General features: G+C 35.6%; 2 protein-coding genes across 4 annotated transcripts; one reads left to right on the top strand and one right to left on the bottom strand.

The window, feature by feature from the left end:
- Positions 1–1,504: 1,504 nt before the first annotated feature.
- On the bottom strand, positions 1,505–5,901 carry LOC113760395 (exopolyphosphatase). Of its 2 annotated transcripts, none has more exons than XM_027302953.1 (7): positions 4,766–5,901; positions 4,502–4,666; positions 3,996–4,037; positions 3,832–3,912; positions 3,625–3,744; positions 1,852–1,956; positions 1,505–1,769 (listed from the first exon to the last, which is right to left on the bottom strand). In XM_027302953.1, exons 1-7 carry the CDS (start codon positions 5,888–5,890, stop codon positions 1,725–1,727), a joined length of 1,683 nt encoding a protein of 560 aa, XP_027158754.1. In that variant the 5' UTR covers positions 5,891–5,901; the 3' UTR covers positions 1,505–1,724. The 2 variants fall into 2 exon arrangements, with proteins under 2 accessions (XP_027158754.1, XP_027158755.1); XM_027302954.1 differs by having other exon boundaries at positions 3,996–4,019.
- A 3,194-nt stretch (positions 5,902–9,095) lies between these two features.
- On the top strand, positions 9,096–14,799 carry LOC113763845 (calmodulin-binding protein 60 D-like). 2 transcript variants are annotated; one of them, XM_027307812.1, is made up of 8 exons: positions 9,096–9,742; positions 9,834–9,897; positions 10,636–10,676; positions 10,867–11,348; positions 12,094–12,254; positions 12,367–12,573; positions 13,236–13,398; positions 13,861–13,967. In XM_027307812.1, the coding sequence occupies exons 1-8, from the start codon at positions 9,654–9,656 to the stop codon at positions 13,872–13,874; spliced, it is 1,221 nt and encodes a 406-aa protein (XP_027163613.1). In that variant the 5' UTR covers positions 9,096–9,653; the 3' UTR covers positions 13,875–13,967. The 2 variants fall into 2 exon arrangements, with proteins under 2 accessions (XP_027163613.1, XP_027163612.1); XM_027307811.1 differs by lacking the exon at positions 13,861–13,967 and adding an exon at positions 13,976–14,799 and having other exon boundaries at positions 9,111–9,742.
- The last annotated feature ends 5,366 nt before the right edge of the window (positions 14,800–20,165 follow it).

The raw sequence follows: 20,165 nt of genomic DNA, 5'->3' as shown, positions 1-20,165 counted from the left end.
CGGATTAGACAGTCGGCTGTCTTTCTCCTAAGCCTTTTACCTTTTCAGGAGAAAGAAAGCACACGAGGGAACCTTTTATTTATGTGTTAGAATAACTAGATTGATATGACGTTTTTTTCAAGAAAGATAAGCCTCAGCTCTTAGTTTATCCGCATATGCCAAATTGGCAAAAATGGGGACAAATGACATGTTGCTCTCAAATGTTACAAAAAGGAACTTGTCATTTTCGTCGACATTACATAGCACAATCAAGATTGTGTTGGCATATTGCATGGAGATGGAAGACTTCTTCACCAGTCACTTCCTATAGGCCTATGGAAATGACATCCTAACAACAAGCACTTTGTCCTTCCTTCAATAGCATCTAATCAAAGTACACCAAGGCCAGATGCCCTTTTTCAGTTATCTTGGGACATTATCATTGGTATTATGGCTAAAATATTATCATTGCTACAGTACCCAGAATTGAGGGACAGCAGATGGGGTATCATATCCCCCCAATTCAATAAAGTATGCACAAGAAAGGTCTTTAGACTCATTATGATGGTTTCTACCTTCGAGTAATTTGCATGTTGCATGAGGGATTTGGGATCATCTAAACATCATTAAGGATAACTGTTTGAAAGCGTGGCTGTCTTACTTACTTTGATATTCAGGGGAGATAAATTGCATTATCATTGCTAATGTTTGTACACTATAACTACACTTCATTGATGCCTAATTTGACAGCTCCTAGAGCCAACAAGATTGAAAACGCGATTGCAACAGAGAAGACAAAATCGATGATCGATTGGACTACATCCAACGCAGTAATAGTGACAGAGTTATCTCACATGCATCACATCAAAAAAATGTTACAATATTTTTTTACAAAATTATCTCAAATAATTTACTATCAAACACATGTAGAGCTCCTTCTTACTGTTCTCCCGAACGAATTCGGAATTGGTCAAGAGGTAAAGGCAGGCACTTGAGTGCTAGACTGTATATTTTTTATCTTCCCTATGAAAGCTCGATAATTCTCCAAAAGGGAATTTCAGTAACCACAACACAGACATTCTGAAAGTTACAATAGGATGCAGAACCCCCCAACCAAAAAAAAAAAAAAAATCTTTTTTCTCTTACCAGCGTTTTGCATTAATTGGAATCTTGAACAAGGAATTTGAGGGATGGATGATTATCTGGGATAATGGAGATCGGGAGGCAGTTAAATTCCATAAGCTTCCCATAGAGATAAGAGTAATCTTGTTCCAAGGTCTCCACTGATGTTCATTGTGTATTCAAAGCATCCAATTCGTGGAAAGTTTGTGGATCATGAAGGCTAGATGCAACCGAAGGAAATCGAACCCGCGAAATTTTACCTTCCACCAGCATTCTTCTTAGTTTGGAGCATTTTTTTCTAGAACTCTTGCCACACTAATAGCATATACTTCAGGACTAGGCGGAAGGAGGAAAACAAATGGAAGAACAAAGAATTCTTAAAAGGTAAATTACTCGCAGGAGAAAAATGTACGCTGTTGGATTTGCTATTACACTAGAATATGACAGCCAGCATTTACATATTTAAAGAGAATAAGAGAATCTGTTTTCTAGCCAAATTTAAGTTTCTGGTTACAAGAAAAAGATGCTAACGGGATCTATGTAATCATTACAACAGCTAAACCTACAAATTACCAGTGTGATGTATCCCTTGTTTTGCAAGTATCTTCATCTTCTGACCACAATCAAGTGCTGCAAGGAATCATGACTGACAATTGCTTTGCAAAAACCTTAAGGACAAAGCAAGATTTTATGAAAAGAATATAAGACAAAGACAGCGAACTTGCACAATCAAGAGACTATTTGCATTACCATTCTGAAGTTCTCCACCTCTTTGTCTATCTCTTCCTTGAGGTCCCCTGCTAATGGATGTAGAGTACAAGATGATTGAGGTTGGTTTCTTGCCTCACCAAGAACCTGCAATTCCAGAATGTCAAGAAAACATCAAAAGTATTGCCATTTCTAGTTACATTTCTCCTAAACTGCCCTGGCATAGAAGTCTACACAGAAAATTAACACAAATAGAATTAAATGCATACCCCTCCATCACTCGTGAAGAAATAGCAAGGCCCCTTAGAGCAATGACATGGGTCCTTGCTATTAGTACCCATGTCAATGAGTTAGCTTTCCTCTTAAGTGTGTAAAAGATTACATTAAGGCGCACTTAGTCAACATTGGAGCATCATTGTGTCAAGTTATTATAGGTAGTATAACAAGGTGAAGCAAACAACTCAAAGAGAGACCAACTTTACAAGTAGTTTGTTCAATCAATGATATAGAGCCCGTTTATGGCTCCAAAGTACCCCCTTTTCTCGCTGCTGCGTGAAAGAAAAAGTTGATCAACAAATCCTGCCCATTAAGAACCATCAACTAGAACATTTAGAAGCCTTAACACTGTAAATCTTAAACCAGGCAGAAAGATCAAGAGAGCTCCATAGCTCAAGACAACAATTTCAACATAAACTATGTGTTTATGTAGTTCACCTTTCTCTGGCCCTTTCCTCAATTTGTTTACTTTCATGACCATGATTAAAGACCTAGGTTTTCTATTTTCTTCTTCTGGTGAATTGATATACATATATAATATTAAGGTAAAAAAACAAAAAGAAACACCAATTTATCTCTTTGGTATAAATCAATCATCAAAATTCTCTATCGTCATGTCTTTCGAGAGAATAAATGCTTGAGACAGCACAAGTTGGAAAGAATGGATGTAATCAACTCCACTAAACAAAATCATGACAAGACAAACAACTGATCATCAAAAGACAAAATACATGCAGCCAGGGCTCTTCAAGAAGCCATAGAAGTATGAATGAGCTAGTTCTCCTCTCCATGGAAAAAGAATAAAAAATCTAAGCAGAATACTATGCAATAAAAAAGGGCGCCAGCCATCACATCCTGCAGTTTTTATCGTTCACCCAAGAATGCTCGAATTTTAATCATCAATTAGCTGATCACCACTATTGTACTAATTCCTTCAAAGGAGCTTCACAGTCTGTGAAATGACTTTTGCTTGCATTTAGAGTAATCAGTTTGCAGCTCAAAATTTCTACCAAAGAAGCCTTATTGGATGGAAATATAAAAATCATTAGCATGCTGGGGGAATTTATGACAAAGAACCAGCATAAAACAATCAGAGCTAGGGTCTTATTCTTGAAGCTGTTTCTGAGGAGTTTTTGGCATACTTGCACTGTATATTTCTGTTAGAAGGAAAAAGTTTCCAACACAATTTGTTGAAATGTAGTACGGACACCATTAGCAGTACCCAGCTCATCTATTACTGGAGAAGAAAATTACAGCAGTTTCATCTGAAGTCTTACGGTTTTTATTTTTAGCCCTTGGATGCATAACTGTCTGAAACCTGGGTTGATCACATTTGCTCTGAACACTCTCCTCATGACACAACATAGCAAATAGATACTATGCATTTGTCATAAGCACAATCAGTGATGAACAAAAGATGAGAATCAATTGATACTTCTATAGCTGGTAGATTTGGATAGCACACTTCCAAAACATGTAAAGCTATACCTGTACAACAACTCAAACAAAAGAAATAACAAAGTAGCGAGCAGATCTTACCAGCCTAAAACCTTCATCAGAACATGAAAATTTGAATGTTTGAATGCCTACAGACTGAAATTGCAGTACAATGGCAGATAGCCGTAGTATAGCACAAAGCATTCTGAACTTAAGCTTCACCTAAGATTTAAAGTTAGAGGCTATAAGTATTAAATAGACACAATAACATCGTCATGACAGGAATTGGGATTAATTTTCCTCAGATACCTCTTCTTCAAACCCCTCCAGCAAATCAACATCAGACTTGGGAATTTTCTTTCGGTGATGCTTCACAAGTAGTCCTATTAACTGAAAGCAGATAAAAGTGCCATGAGCATGCCAAATTTAAAGAAAGGTCACAGTAGAGTTTCATTAAAGCAAAGAAAACTAACCTTAACCTCTTTGTCACTGTACCCCTGAAGATGATTACCATTCTGTATGTAAGTTCAAGCTTCTCAGAATAGGACTTAACACAGTTAAGAATAATTAAATAAAAAACGACTCCACCCAAAAGCTTGAGATTTCAACAGCTACAAGCATATTCCAAAGCATTGTCAGGATACTCAACGCTTGATAGAAGAAGGAAAGCTGAAGGTTTCAAAATGAACTTAGCCAGAGCCATTCTTCCTCTTATATCTTTTATATGATAGCAGTGGCCATGACAATTCAATTCTATTTCCGTTAATCATGACTACATCTACATGCCTCCACCATGAATATTGAACATCATAAAGCTCTTCATAATACAACAGACTAATTTGATAAATTTTACCATCATATTTGATAGTTTTATGCATCTAAATCTTAACTATCGTGTTACTGTTCTATAGCAATCTAAAACTGCCAAGACGCTAGCAAATGAAAAGTCCAAAATAGAACTTCTAGAAGGATTACTCACAATTATGACTTGATAAGATTGCTTGTGATACCCTTTCTTGCCAGCATACAGACCAATATTGTGAAGCAAACAAGCAGCTTCAAGATATTCAAGGTCCTTGTCCTCAAAGCATACCACTAGCTGATTATCAACCTCATTCCACTTCTTTATCCCTTCAAATATGTCCTGTGACCATGATCAGCAAGCACACCACAACATACCAATTTTTTCTGTGTAACAAATGATGAATAGGATCCAGAAACAACTACTGCATTTTCTTTGTACCTTTGTTATCGCAGCACACATTACAGAAGCCTTCATCCTCTTCTTACTATTGAGCCTTGTCACTAGCCTCACCACAGATCGCCACCGCACATCTACCTCCCAATCACTAGATCTTTTACAAACCTTCCTCAACATTTCTGCAATAACACCCTCACCCAATGCAAACTCAGATACCTCCATTTCCTCAATGCCAAGCCCCTCAAATATTTCCTCCAATAAAACCGCCCCTGCTAATATAAACTCAGCCCTCTTCTTGAAAAATCCCTCCCTTCTTTTCTTCCCTTTTACTCCCAAACCCTCCACCAGCTCAATCAACTCCTCCTTATTAAATCTCCAATCCCTTTTATCAATTTCTTTAATTTCTCCTGCATTTTTCTTAGCATATCCTTTGTATACTGCCTCCTCAATTGCCTTAATTGTTCCTGATGAACCTAACACTTTATCAATCTTATACTCCTTAACTTTATCAACTAGGCCTGAATGATCTATCACACTTCTAACATGCTCCCGCATTTTCGTAATTTCTATGAACTGCTGTGTTAAAGTAACATGCCCTAATTTCAACGAAATTGCATGCAAAGTTTTCCCATTTTTACCTATGATAATTTCAGTCGACCCGCCGCCGATGTCGATAGTGAGAACTGTATCGTTAACGACCGGAATGAACTGGAGGACGCCGAAGTAAATGAGGCCGGCCTCTTCTTGACCGGAGAGGACGTCCACGTGGAGGTTAAGGTTCTGATGGAGCTTGAAGAGAAACTCGGACTGGTTGGAGGCTTCACGCACGGCGGAGGTGGCGACGAAGCGGGAATGGGAGGAGGGAATGTGGAGACAGTGCATGATTTGCTGGAATTTGCTGAGGGCGGCGATGGCGCGGTCCACGGAGGAAGGAGAAATGACCGTGGCGGCGGTTGTAGTGGCATCGAGGCCTAAGAGGACCGGCTCCTTGTGGCGGTCGATTGGGAGAAAGCGGCCAGTGGAAGGGTCAGCTCGAACAATTAGGAGCTTGAAGGAATTCGTGCCCATGTCCACGGCGGCGTAGAGGTCATCGGCATTGTCTTTGTTGGTGAAGGCGGCGGCGGCGGCAGAGGAGGAGGATTCTGACAGTGTTAGACCGGTCGACATTTGCTCCGGTTGCCGGCGGGAGATTCTTTTTTTTTTTTTTCTTTCTTATTCTTCCAAAAACAAAAATAGTTAGCCCAAGACTTTTACTAGTTAAGTGCAAAGTCGTCTCACAAGTCAACTCATGCAGTTGATGACTTAAGATATTAGAGGAAAATTGTACTTTTGGTCCTTATATTTCAATCACACCATCAAAGTAGTCCTTAACATTTCAATGTAAAAACAAAAAAAAAAACAAAAAACTGACTCTCTAATTTTTTACCAAACAGGAGCTAGGATTTTTTTTTCTTCTTTTTTTTCTCACGAAAATAATAGAAGGTGCAGTTAACATTAGCATGAAACTAGATAGAGGGTTCTCTCATAAATGATTTTAGAAGGTTGCAAATCCTTATTATTATCAATTTGTAATAATATTATACTTCCAACGCTAACTTTTGTATTCAAATCTAATTGTGTTTTCGTCGTCGTTAATATATTTTTAGACTATTATTGCAATATTTCTTTTGATGCGATTCATGTGAAATAAAAAAGATGGTTAGAAATAAGGACAGATAATTGAGAAAACATGTTGATAATATAAACCAAAAAAAAATTTGAAAAAATTTTACAATCCAAACAGACTTATTTCTCAATGTATATTTATCCTCTATGTTTCCTCAGCCAATCTTAGGGAAGGCTTTATAGGTGGAACCGAGGAAATTAGTTAAAAGTATGTATAGACTATAGACCATTTAGTAATACTATTATGATTCGTGGATTATGAGAATAGTTTTCCAATGATTCAAAAAAAAAATTTGTATTTCTTATCAAAACAGGGTCGTTTAGATTGCTATTTTTAAGAGTTTTTATAATATATATATATATAATAATTTAATATATATAAAATAAAAAATGATTAAAAATAATATTCATCCAAAATCTATTTTTTTTTTTACGGAAAATCACCATCCAAATAAATGAAGCTCAAAGTTCAAAACAAGCCTACCAAACCATAGGTAGACAAACATTCTGACTATAGGCTTCAAGAAGAGAGCTTCCTCGAATTTACTACCATGTGCTACTTAGCGACAGATTTTTCCTAGTAAACACCGTCCAAGAAAATCCCCCAAATACTGGACCGGAGTTTCCATGGTATTTCCCACTTTCCTTTTTCCTCAAGTTAATACCACACCACTAGTATTAGCAAATGACTAAAGCAAGCAGCTACTACAAAATCATGCATTCATGCCTCTTGTAATTGTCAACCAAAGCACAGCTTTGGTTAAAGAATATCCTTCTTGTATTAACCTAACTCTTATTTGCATGTACGTGACTCCAAATTACTTCATGCGATTGTGAATCCAAGATAACTAGCTTTTGCATAATTAAGATTAATAGTATGAGTAAATCTTATATACACTGACACTGTATACACTATCATTATTGGACTGATGATATGTGTGCAAAAATTGAATTTCAAATTTAAATTTTACATAATTGTCATTCATTTAATGCTGATAGCGTAAACACTGTCAATGTAGGAAAGATTAATCCTAATAGTATACCTTATTCTTTTATCCAAGTTTGGGAATTTTGGTGTTAACTGAAGATAATTAAATATGATGACAATTGACCAACAAAAAAAAGTTAGATGCATTGTAACTGCATTCGATGAAATTCCAGTTAAGTGTGTTTGGATAACAGATTATTAGAGATAATTTTTTGAAAAAAAATACTGCAGAACTTTTTTTATATGCTGTATGTGAGATTAAAAAAAAAAAGTGATTGAAAAATATGTTTACGATGCAAATAACTAAAATTTGGCAAATAATACACCGTCCAAATTTGGTTCCTTTCTATTCCAAGTGGCTGTATACTCTCCAATACTCGTTTTTAGGCCCGAAGCTCTTAAGAAACCAAACGCAATTTGGTTAAAAACAAGGGTTGACTTGAGTAAATTGACTCGTTCCCAGAAAGTGCGCACGTGTTAGATCAAACTGATGGGCACAGGATGAGTACACCTATAAAAATGAAATAGGCTGGTAGGTAAATAAACCAATTCTAGCATTAAAGTGTGTTCGGACAGAAGATTATTTGAGATAATTTTTAAAAAAAAATATAATAGTACTTTTTTACGTGATGTGTGTGAAATAAAAAAAATTAAAAAATATATCGATAATGCAAGTAAATAAAATTTGCTAAATAATTGCTGTCCAAACTTATTATCCACAAAATTTAAACTTCTGCAAACAAAATAAATCAGACCCAATTCTTATTTTGTGCTCATAGAATAAAAGAATCCATTCTTTTCCCAGAAAAAAGGAGCTAGATTAATTTAACCTATCACTTCTAAAACTTTGAGCTTCTAGACTCTAACTAAAAGCTCGTGGGAGAGGGCAAAGGGGAGATGGGTTGGATTGTATAGAAAGAAGAAATGTAAGAGAGAGATTTTAATCCTCTTAATTCGCTATTTCTCACTTATACTTAAAAAAGAAAAAGAAAAAAAAGGGCCTCTGGAGCTCATGTGGTGCTGCTGGTGCATCCATTTGTGTGTCCCAGCCCTCTTATTCTTATCCCACAAACAATTGTAGAACAAACGAACAAAGAAGTATAAATGTTTTTAGTTTCTCCAATGATGATGGTGACAAACTACAAACTGCCACCAAATAACTGATAATTCGAATCTTGGATTTGTCATTAAGAACTCCTCAAATCTCTCAAACGACCCAAATGGCATAGTAATAATTTATATTTGATTGTCACCAACGAAACTCGAAACTTGCCTCTGCGATCTTGCTGGGCACATATTTTATACAAAAAAAACAGACGACTTCGCAATTGACTTGAGCTAATGACTACCAAAAGTCTAAAAGGGCTTACCCCCCCTTCCCCCCATCTTCCTTCAAAGGTCGTTTTCTAGTTGAACAGTTGTTTTTACTCAACCAAAACGGGTCTTCATCTCAACTCCTAGTCTTTCTCGCCGAGTTGTATGTATTTATGAGTTTTCTCCTTTCGGTTTAGCTAAAGCTGCTGAGGAATCTTCCTGCAAGTTTCTCAGAAGATCACTCTCACAAGTCACATTATCAGAGTCTTATTCAGCAACCCGCGTTGTTTTTAATCCTTTCGTGTCCTCATTTCAATCCAAATAGATAGCGGTTTCATTCCCTTTTTGAAAATTAACCACAAACTGCCACGCGGAGGAGTGTTTTCGACCTGTACTTTGTAGTACATTTCCAAATTAACGCGGTCGGAATTTGTTTGAATTTTTAAAATTTCAGATTTTCTGATGTGTTAGAAATTTTGATTATTCCACCTTTGGCAATGGGCTGACCGAAAAAGAACTCGGTTATAGTACAAAGCATAGGTACAACACCACCATACACACACTTGTGTGTGCCCGCGAGTGTGTGTAGAAATCAAAATTTGCCTATTTATGATGCAACACCATCACACATTCTAGTGTGTGCCCGCCAGTGTGTACAAATACACAACAGTCCCTGCATCAACTACACAGAAATTGTTGCTTTGTGTTAGTAATGACTGCACCGTGATTCATTAAAGGGTTCTTTTTGTGTTTGAGTAATATGATCAAATCTAAGCTTGACTTTTAGTATCATCGCCGCATTTTATTAATGGTAAATTGAAGCTTCTAGGCAGTTTCTTATCAATGACACACTAATTTCTGTATCTATAAATATACATTGACAGTTGGGTAGTTTCTGGTGGAAGCCAGCTTTTAGATTTCGAGGAAATAGTTGTTTAGATTGTGTTTCTTCTTAGGCTTTTGATGGTACAGAAACGATACTTCTGGGAGGGGGGTGAGGAAGGCTCTGATGTCCCTAATCGTGACTCTAAGCGCAGAAATGCCTCCATCAGGTTGGTTATTTTAGCTGTAAATGAATATTCTTTATCACCGAATTGTTCTTAACTAATTGTTCCTTTTCCAAATGCTTTGTTGTGTTTGCAGGGATATGAATAAGAGTTCTATGCAAGAACTTGTGATCAAGTTGGAACCTTTTCTTCGGAATTGTGTATGCTTTCGGCTCCTTTTGCTTATAATTCATTTATTTATTTACAGAAATCGAGTATTTTTCGATTTGTGAGTTGCTGCTATTCAATTGTAATTGGAGTATAATAGCAACAGTTCATTTTTAGTGTTTCTTCCTCTGTGAACATGAAGCTTAGCATGTCCTTAGGCTTTCAAGCTTTATTTATTTGTTAAACTGTTTGTAAAGCATATTTTTGTATTCATTGGCTTTCCCTATCATACTTTTTCTGTTATATTTTTGTTTTTGAGCCTTGTAATTCCACTGACACCAATTCCCCAAAACCTTACTAATACAAATCAAAAGTGATAAAGAAAAAGGAAAAGCGTGGTCAAACATTATGTTTCACATTTGGAGATTTGCTGCTTTATAGTTGCAATTTCACCGTTCCTGAATGGATCCACTGACTTCAATCTTCAGGAATAGGTTATTAATGATGACAATTGAGGTCTTGAGTTAAAACTACATACTTGAGCTTGTGTTGATTTAGTTGTTTTATGTTCTGAGGTCCTTGTTGAGAATTTGATATAGCTTGCGGTTAAGAGTGTTAGTTACTAATCTAAAGATTTGACTGTCCCATCCAAATTCTGTGTATGCAGTTCTTCCTTCCTGCTTCTCTTCTAGGTTAGAGTTGTTAATAGTTGTGTGCTTTCTGATTTATTCTACCCGAGGTTTAACCAGCTATTTACCAATGTCTTATAATGTTCCCTTGTGCTTTGACAGGTAAGTCAGGAGGTACAACGTGCAATCAACTCTTATCTGAGGTTGGTTTTCGCATTCACTACTGCTTTGGCTATTTCTCCTTTCAAGACACTTTTTTTTTTGGTGTGCTCATACATTTTTGATAGTAATAGTTTCAAATACAACTGATGTTTTTGTGGCATTAAGATGCCAGATACGGCTTTAGCTGAGCATATTCACTAACATTCATCTACTTTACATTTACTTTTGAAGGTCTCCGCTCAATCAGATTGGTTCTTCTGAGGGATCAAGGAACTTGCAGTTGCACTTTGATGATGAGTTACCTTCCACCCTGTTTACTGGTTGTAGGGTGGAGAAAGAGGACAGCACACTGGTTAAAGTAGTTTTGCGTGATTCTATGTCCAAGAGAGTTATAACCTCTGGACCACTTTCCTCTATAAAAGTCAGTATTGTTGTGCTTGATGGTGATTTTAACAAAGATGATAAAGAAGATTGGACACAGCAGGAGTTTAACAACAGAATTATACAAGAACGAGCAGGCAAAAGGCCACTGGTGACTGGGGCTGTGGTATTATCATTGAGGGAAGGGATGGGTTATATTGAAGATGTCAGCTTTACGGACAACTCAAGCTGGATAAGGAGTGGGAAGTTTAGAGTGGGAGCAATTTCAAGTGAAGGAAGCATTAGGGAAGGAATGAGTAATGCCTTTAAAGTGAAGGATCATCGTGGCGAGTGTAAGTTTCTCTGTTCTCACAAATCTGAACTTAGAAAAAATTTGAAACATTTTTTGACTGGTTCATAACTGATAAATCTGTAATTATCCATCTACTGCCTCTGCTTGACGGTATTATCTATTGAACAATGAAATGCTTCTTAGCATTTGGCGACATAGGGATAAATCATCGTTACCTATCAGCTTGGCAAGTTATGGACAATTTTTTATGCTTCCTGCGACTCGTGGTCTTTGCTAATACTGAACTCTGAAACCACTTTTCTAAGTGGCAGCATATAGAATTTCATAGAGAATGACTAAGCCTATAAGAAAGAACATCGTCTTACCACCTATAAGAAAGAATGAAAAGGACACTGGCCTTTGGGATCGGTAAATAACATGCACTTGTTCAGCATCTATGGGTCTATTAAAAATTGGTCTACTTTCTGTTATATGTTTTAAAGTATTGTATTTTGTAAGAATTAGACTATGTGTATCTAGATCTCAGATCATGCATCAGCAGAATTTAGCGCATTTGTTAACCTTTAGTTGCCCTTATCAAGGATAAGAACACATCAACTTGGGTGGTATTCCTGCACATACATATTGTTAGGTTGCATTATGTCTCTATGTAAATCCAGTATCTGGGGATATATAATTAAACAACTTCTGCCTGTTCCCCAAAAGCGGGGCAATGTCTTTTAAATTATGGGAACAATAGAGGATTTTGTCTGAGTTTTGTTGCTTTATTTATTTATTTGGTTCAGCATACAAAAAACATCATCCACCATCATCAGACGATGAAGTTTGGCGATTGGAAAAGATTGCAAAAGATGGTGCATCTCATAAAAGGTTGACTTCCCACGGGATATGCAATGTGAAAGGCCTCTTGCAGTTGTACGTCACCAATCCTTGCTCACTGCGCAAAGTAAGTTAATTTCCTGCTTTTGCCTGTGTGTTTACTATTATATTAAAATAGTATCAGGTTTGTTTGATATTATTTTAGCTGAGTCCTATAATCCTATAAATGGCTAATGTAGATACTCGGTGGTAATAAGATCTCAAGCAAGGCATGGAACTCCATCATTGAGCATGCTAGCGCTTGTCTTTTAGACGACAATGAGCTTTATCTGTATAAGGCTGAGGATGGGACTGTTCTTGTGCTCAATTCCATTTATGACGTTGTAGGAGCAAATTTTGATGGTGGACATTACCTATCTGTAGATATGTTCAATAAATCTGAGCAGGTTTGTAATCAAATCCTAATTTATTGTCATTTCTTACTTTATTTCAATTGAGAACTGTGACGTTGCATGCAATTCTGGCACTTCTTGGTCCATATCAGTCACTTTATAATTGTTAATGATCTTTCAACCATGTGAAGTTACATATAATTGTTAATGATCTTTCAACGATGTGAAATTATGTCCAAGGAATGTAGACTGTCTTGGCAAATAATACTGTATTTCTTCATTCAGGGATTAGAAGATCCCACAGGAACTGGCAACAGCTGAAATAGCAGCACTGAGACCTAATTGCACTGTAGCTTTGAGTATTCTATGAATTGATTATTTTAACTGGGATGAAAAGAGAGAAAGAAAGAAACTCTTTTGATTTCTAGGTTTATTCAGCTCACTGGTGAACAGAATTTTTTGCTTCCTACCAAAAAAATTTTGATGATGAAAAAAATAAGAATCATACTTAAGTGTGGTAGAATGGTAATATATCTTCAAGATATACAATCCACTTCCCCACGTTCAAATCTTGCTGCAACCCTTCTACTTTCACAGCTTATTTGTTCTTTTTGCAGTGATGCTCTGATTTATCACATTTGTAGTTCATGTGCTTGTCCTGTTGAAACTGTCATCTTTGATGTTTAACCTTTTGCATTGCCCCATCTTATTGGCAGCTTTTGGTTGACAATTTGAAGCAGCATGTCTACAAAAATTTGAATTACTTGGTTCCCCTTGGTGACCAGTCATTTGTTGCACACCCATTGTTGCTGCCGAATTTGCAAACTGGCTCTTACTGCAACCCAAGCATACAGAACGTTAGTTTCCAAGTTGGACAAGGTAATAAACTGTATTACATTATTTTTCCTTCTCAAGGTAATTTGGGGAAGTATTTGATGCTTAATGTGGTACTGCAATATATTTCCTCACCACACAATAGCGTTCACTATCACTTTTAAAGTTCATTTAATTGTTCTGAAACCATTTTGTCTGAAAATTCTAAGAAATCACATGAAAATTGGCAAATTCCAACTCTGCATTTGAGTTTTGCAAATGGACACGTTTTATCTACCCTCCTGTGAATTATGAAATATCTTGATTAACCCCCTCTGGAAAGCGAAAATGAATGAAAAAGGCTGCAACCTGTGTTTTCAGTTGAATGAATAGCATACAAGCCATGCAAGTCCACGCAATTTTCATGATGGGCACGAACACTAGCATAACTGATTTCCAGAAGTGTACCTAGGTACAAAGCATTATCTTCTTTATGTTGCACTGGAACTTACTATAGGCTTTTTACAGATTACAGCCTGTAGAAACACTGGCTTCAGAAAGTTTCTGATCTCTCCTCTTAATTCATTATCATGTTATGGGCATTGTCTCTATTCGGAGGTTCATAAAATCATCTTTCCTGTAGATCAAGTGGGAATGCAGGTGAACCCTGGCCACATGGAAATTGCATCAGCACACACTTATGGGGTAGAAGACAGCAACCAGTTCAAGGTTTCTGGGGCTGGGACTTCTCATCAGATGGATGCTATCAATTCTGTTTTGAACAGTGGCTTTGGTCTTACTAATTCTTACAATGAAATTCATACTGGTGGTGGAGACAGTTGGGATTCCCCTGGTTCTTTGGGGCCATTTGGTTTGACTGATCAACTAGTCCTCAACGATAACTTTCCGGTTGAGACATCAGCATGGCAGGAGAATGGTTTTTTAATGGCACCAGGAAATCAAGCATTTGGTGTTGTTTCTTCTGGTTTTGGCATCGGTATCTCAAGTAATGGAAAGCCTAAAGCTTGTTGGTGCAAGATTAGGGCTGTCATTAAATGGAGGATGGTTAAAAGTAGCCGCCAGAAGAGTGGAAAAGCTTTCAAGCGTAGCATTCAACTCATAGCATCCAGCTCCTGAAAAGGAGCATGGTTCTCTTCAATAGGTATCTGTTCTTTATTTCTTTGTAACAAATTTAAGCAAGTCTCATGTGCATAAGACATAAATTTCTTTCTTAGTGCAAGGGTGCATCATAGGTAGGACTTTTCCTCGTCTCTTAAACTAGAGCATGAGATGACAAATCATAAACATACCTAGGCAAAGTTTGGTTAGCTGAAATGACAGCAAATTTCTTTATTAAGCTTCTTTCTTTTGTACACAGAGCTTGTATTTGGTTCCACCCCCTTAATGGAGAGGTGAATAATGTAAGGTGTGTTGTAATGTAAGTTATAAATTTCAAGTCTTGGCTTAGTCACTGGATAGCATGTTTATTGCGTCTGTATTAATTCACAGCATGGATTTTAGACCAACACTACATATTTCTCAGCAAAGAAACATGGCCAAATAGCAGAAATACCAAAACATAAATAATAATGCAGTATATTGAAGCTGTAAACCAGTTCAACAGCCTAAACAGTAGTATAATGCCCCAAATACACAAAATTTGCACATTGGCATGGACCCATTGAAATAAAAAGTCACAATATCACCTATCGGTTGCTATGTTCAGCCAGTATGGCTACTTTCTCTTCGTTCCAGTGCCTCATACTTGAGCAGCAGGAAAGAGCAAAGAAAAGTTTAAACAAGAAAGGGCAGATGGCTCAAGAATGATATCTTGCAGGCCTTAGCCTATGAAGATTTTTTTTTTCTTTCTTTATATATGTTCTAGAGGCTGGACTATTGACATATTTTTTTCGAGCATCCTCCAATCTTTCCATTGGAGGGGAGGTTCACGTCCATGGTAAGACATTCTTAATAGGCAAAAGGATTGTCCTAGGGGTGCAATTCAATCCAACAGCTTGACTCGAACTCGCAAATAACTCGGTCAACTGCTTGACTCGAACTCGGTCAATGACGAGTTTGAGTCGAGCTCGAACTACTCGATTGAGGTTTCGAGTTAAGTTCAAATATGTACATCATATATTCGAGAGTTCGTCAAGCTCTATCAAGTATTCGATGTAATATTTAATTAATGTATTATAAATAATAAAATTACCTTTTTAAGTTGATTATTTGCAATATTTACGACCCTAATCGTTTGTCGAGCTCGAGTTCGAGTAGTGCTGCTAGGTATCAAGTTCAAACTTGAGTACGACGATACTCGAACTCGACTGGACTCAATATCACCCTTAGATTGTCCTACCAAAAAACTAACTAGCATGGGTAAAATTTGTGCCACCGAAAAGTCAAAAACTTTTTGTCACAATAACAAACTTTTTGTCTTTCAAAAAGAAAAAAAGAATAGAATACAGTAAACTCCCCTACCAACATCTTTATTCCACTCCCCCCCCCCAAATTTTTTAATTTATTGATTGATTTAATCATAATCAATTAATTGAGAGGAACAAGTCTCAATAATGTGAATTTCCCTAAGAGCTTATCTTGTTTAGAACTTTAGATTAACCTCTCCTTTTGTCCGAAGACATAAAAGTACTTGCTTACACATCGGTTCAAATAAAAGTGGCTTGTTTAGAATACATTTCCATCGATTCAACCTCATCTAATCCTTAGTGGTAGCAGAAGTAGGCATTCTTTTATATTAATTAATTAAATAATTAATTTTTTTGTTTCCTTGGCTAGATCTTTTCTGAACTGAAGAAAGGGCAAGGAGGTTTAGGCAAATCTACCATCCACAAATTATGGTAGTTGAGGGAAGTTCCATCAAATTAATAAAATCAACAACTATTGGATTCAATTAGTATTTGAATGAGATTGAAAATTAAAGGGAATTAACCGTGGCATTGGACCAGAAAAAGGGCAAAATGGGATATGGAGTTGGTTAAGGGAGGATTTGCTGTATTTTATCCAAAGAAGTAAAAAAATTTTAAATATCCATCACCAATGAGTTTAGTTTTAGACTTTAGTCGGAAATAAAGCATTCCTATATCTGTTTCGTGAGACTTGTATTGACTTTTTTTTCATATGGAAAGATAAAAAGAAAAAATACATACCTTTCATTTTATAGCCACTTCATTTCCTCTTACACTGTAACTAGTGTGAATACCCGTGCTACGCACGGTGCTGATATTATTGAAAAAATAAAAATAAAATGGTGAAAAAAGGTTAAAAAATTGTACCAACACAATTAAAATGTAATATCTGTCTAACAATAGTTTAAAATATGATAGAATGTGTATATCATTCAAAAACTGCCTTTTTTCGGAAGATAGATCCTGAAAAAATAATAGAAATTTATATTAGAAAATGAATGATATATGAATAAAAATGAATGTAATTGAATGTTGTTAAAATGAAATACTTACAAATATTATGCATTCAATTTGATAATCTTGCATGAAGGTGCGAACACTCTTCACACCAATCAACTTGTAGTACGAAAGCCAAAATTAGTGATTTAATTAATTCTGTTGAATTTTGTGGAGTGCGCATTGCAAATAAAAATGCACGATCTTTGCATATATTGATTCGTTGGTTGAACAACATATCACCATTTTTCTGAGAATTAAGTACATACGAAATTCAAAATTAGTGTATTTTTTTACATAGTTTATAAATGGTATTATGAAAAATATATATATATCAAGAAATTTTACCTTCCTTTGTAATTCTCTGAGATAAGAAGCATGACAACCAAATACGAATTGTGCATATCTGTCTTGTAGATTAAGATGCATGTTACCACTGGAATCTCTGATTTATATGTTAACATTGTACCTATTTGACAAATAAAATGTTATATACAATACAGAAAAATATGTTGAAATTAAAAGTACATGAAATTAATTACCTAACAATAGTGTCGACCACGTCATTACAATGCAGACCAAAGTGACAAAGAATCAGATAATGACAATCTTTTTGTGATAAGAAACATTAATTCTTTTGGCCTAACGTTACGAAAACTGTCATCATGACAATATCAAATATTATACGTAGTTATCGAACTCCAAGAATCTAAATTAAGTCGCAAACAATCTGAAGATGTAAATTTTCTATCGTAAGAAATTTCTCATATCAAATTCCATCATTTTTGTATTTGGAGGAAATTTGGTTCCATCAAAAGTCAAATACCAATACTTGTGCCATAGGAAAAAAGATGACATAAAAACAGTGATGGACATCTATTACTCTGAGTATAAAATAAATTTTTATACTTACTGTTGCGTAATATGTTGTTATTGAATCATAAGAAAATGAGTCTAAAACGATGATCTATTACCTAACATTTCACTTCTATTTAAAGATGAAAGACAATAACAGCAATAATCAATCGAAAATATTACATTATTGGAAATAATATTTAAAAAATAATGGAAATGCAAATGTTTAAAGAATAAACAGTACCGAAATTTCTAATTTGATGCGAACGACGTTTTAATCGGTGTAGTTGGGATTTTATCCTTTGAATTTGATGTGAGATTTCTCTTTCGTCAATGCAAAGTTGTTGAAACTTTTCGAACTGCTGTGTAGAATCATTGCGGTGTACGTTTCGTTTTCTAAACAAATGTTTCCTCCTTTACAATCCTGTGAGTTTGAAATTTAGTTGTCTTTGAAATGCTTGTAGGTGGACATGTTCCATAGTAAAATTAGGTTAAGAGCTAAGATGGATACCATAAAAAAGTTGAAGGAGATAATAAGTTCTTGGGAAAAATGTAAAAAAGTTCTCTTAATTAGAGTGAGCACGCAAGAAAGTTGAATGAGGATGTTATGATTTGCAAGACTTTTAATTGGAGTGGAATTCTTAAATTGGAGGACTCTTAATTGGAGTGGAAAAGTAGGGGAAATGTAGGGAAAACATGAGCATGATTATAGGACTTTTAGGAGTGGTTATAGGATTAGTTAAGAGATAAATATTTCTTAAATTGGTGGACTATTAATTGGAGTGGAAAACGTGGGGGAAATGTGGGAAAAATGTGAGCATGATTATAGGATTTGTATTATGCTCAATAACTTGATAGTATACTCAAATCACCGGCGAGGTAAAGTTTGTCTCAATAAACTTTACACTGTCCTAATTCCTGGCAAAAAAAAAAAAAATCGCTAAATAGTTCTAATTGGCATTGCAAGTTACGACAACGTGCCAGTGGCATTTAGTCCTAATTTTTTTGGGGGTCAAAATCTAGTCCTAATTGGTTCTGCTGTTTCTTGATCATGTTATATGCTTTTGAATTCTACTTAACGTGTAATAATTGATAATGGCTTATTCTATTTTTTCATGGTATTGGACAAGCGAAAATCACACCAGAAGTGTGGTAAATTTACTATAAACTCCTAATATTATCTCCCCTAATTTTTGTATACTTTTTAAAAAATTTAAACTTTTGTCAACAATAAGCTGGTCACGCAAATAAAAAAAAAAAGGGACTGGTCACACATCTCATTCTTTGCCCTAAAGAGCTCAATTTAGCAAAATTCTTAGAATAATGGTGAAAAAAATCATAACAATTGAGGAACTTGGGTTAGTTTTTTTTTTTTTTTGGGATCTGAAACAGCCCTATTCATTTTTAAAAACTAAATAAATTGGCTATCGTACGTTCATTAAGAAAGGAAAAACTTTTTGGTCACTGCACATGGATGTCCGGCCATCTTAAAGGGAAAAAAAAACAATTGTTCCGTTCTTGCGATTTCTTTTAGGGTTAAATATAGTAAGCCCCTTAACTTTACATTTAGTTGCACATTTGTGATTTTTTTGCAATGTGATTGTAATTTGCAAAGTTTATTTGTAGGGGCGGTTATAGGATTAGTTTAATGTAAAATTGTATTAAAATAGCATACGAATGAGCATTTGTCTTTAATTAAGGAGTAAAAAGGATTTAAAGTATAAATAATAAACTATAAACGGTTTATGAAGTAAATAGTGGGAAAGTTTTAAATTTTAAATTTGACTGGTGATAGGGTTGGTTATAACTAGGGATGGCAACGGGGCGGGGTTGGGGCGGGGGACCCCTACCCCGTCCCCCGCCCCGTTGCCTATTAGTTCCCCCCGTCCCCCGCCCCGCCCCGCCTTGCCCCGCTTCCCCCGCGGGGGCACCCGCGGGGTTAATAAAATTTTATTATATAATTTTATTATAATTAAATTTTAATAAATAATCAAGTACTAAAATATCAACACATCACCAAATTATTATTCATTGTAATTTTACAATTGAAACTCATAAAAACAATCAAACAGAAGTTATTTGAATACAATCCAATATGATGAAATAAATATAACTAAAATAGTCAAATTTTCACTTTTAGTACAAATGCAATCACTAATTCATCATTGTGTTTGTGCTTTTTTTTGAGAAAAAAGTGTTATTCTATTAAGTGTAATTAGAAATTTAGTATAAATGTATTAGTAAATTTAGTATAACTAATTAATAAATTCTATTAGTAGACATGTATAATTATTCATATAATTGATAATATCAATTATATTACATAAACTAATATACATTATATAATACATCTAACTAATAATATAATTATCATAAGTTTATAACTAATTAACTTACATATAATATATAGTCATTTATATATATATATATATATATATTTTTTTTGCTGGTGGCGGGGCGGGGGATGGGGCGGGGGAGTATACCCCCGCCCCGTTTCTAAGCGGGGGGAAAAAATTCCCCCCCGCCCCCGCCCCAACCCCCGCCCCGTGAGCCCCC

Source organism: Coffea eugenioides, chromosome 2 (genome assembly GCF_003713205.1).
Source record: "Coffea eugenioides isolate CCC68of chromosome 2, Ceug_1.0, whole genome shotgun sequence".
NCBI lineage: Eukaryota > Viridiplantae > Streptophyta > Magnoliopsida > Gentianales > Rubiaceae > Coffea > Coffea eugenioides.
This window is presented reverse-complemented; position numbering and strand designations above follow the sequence as displayed.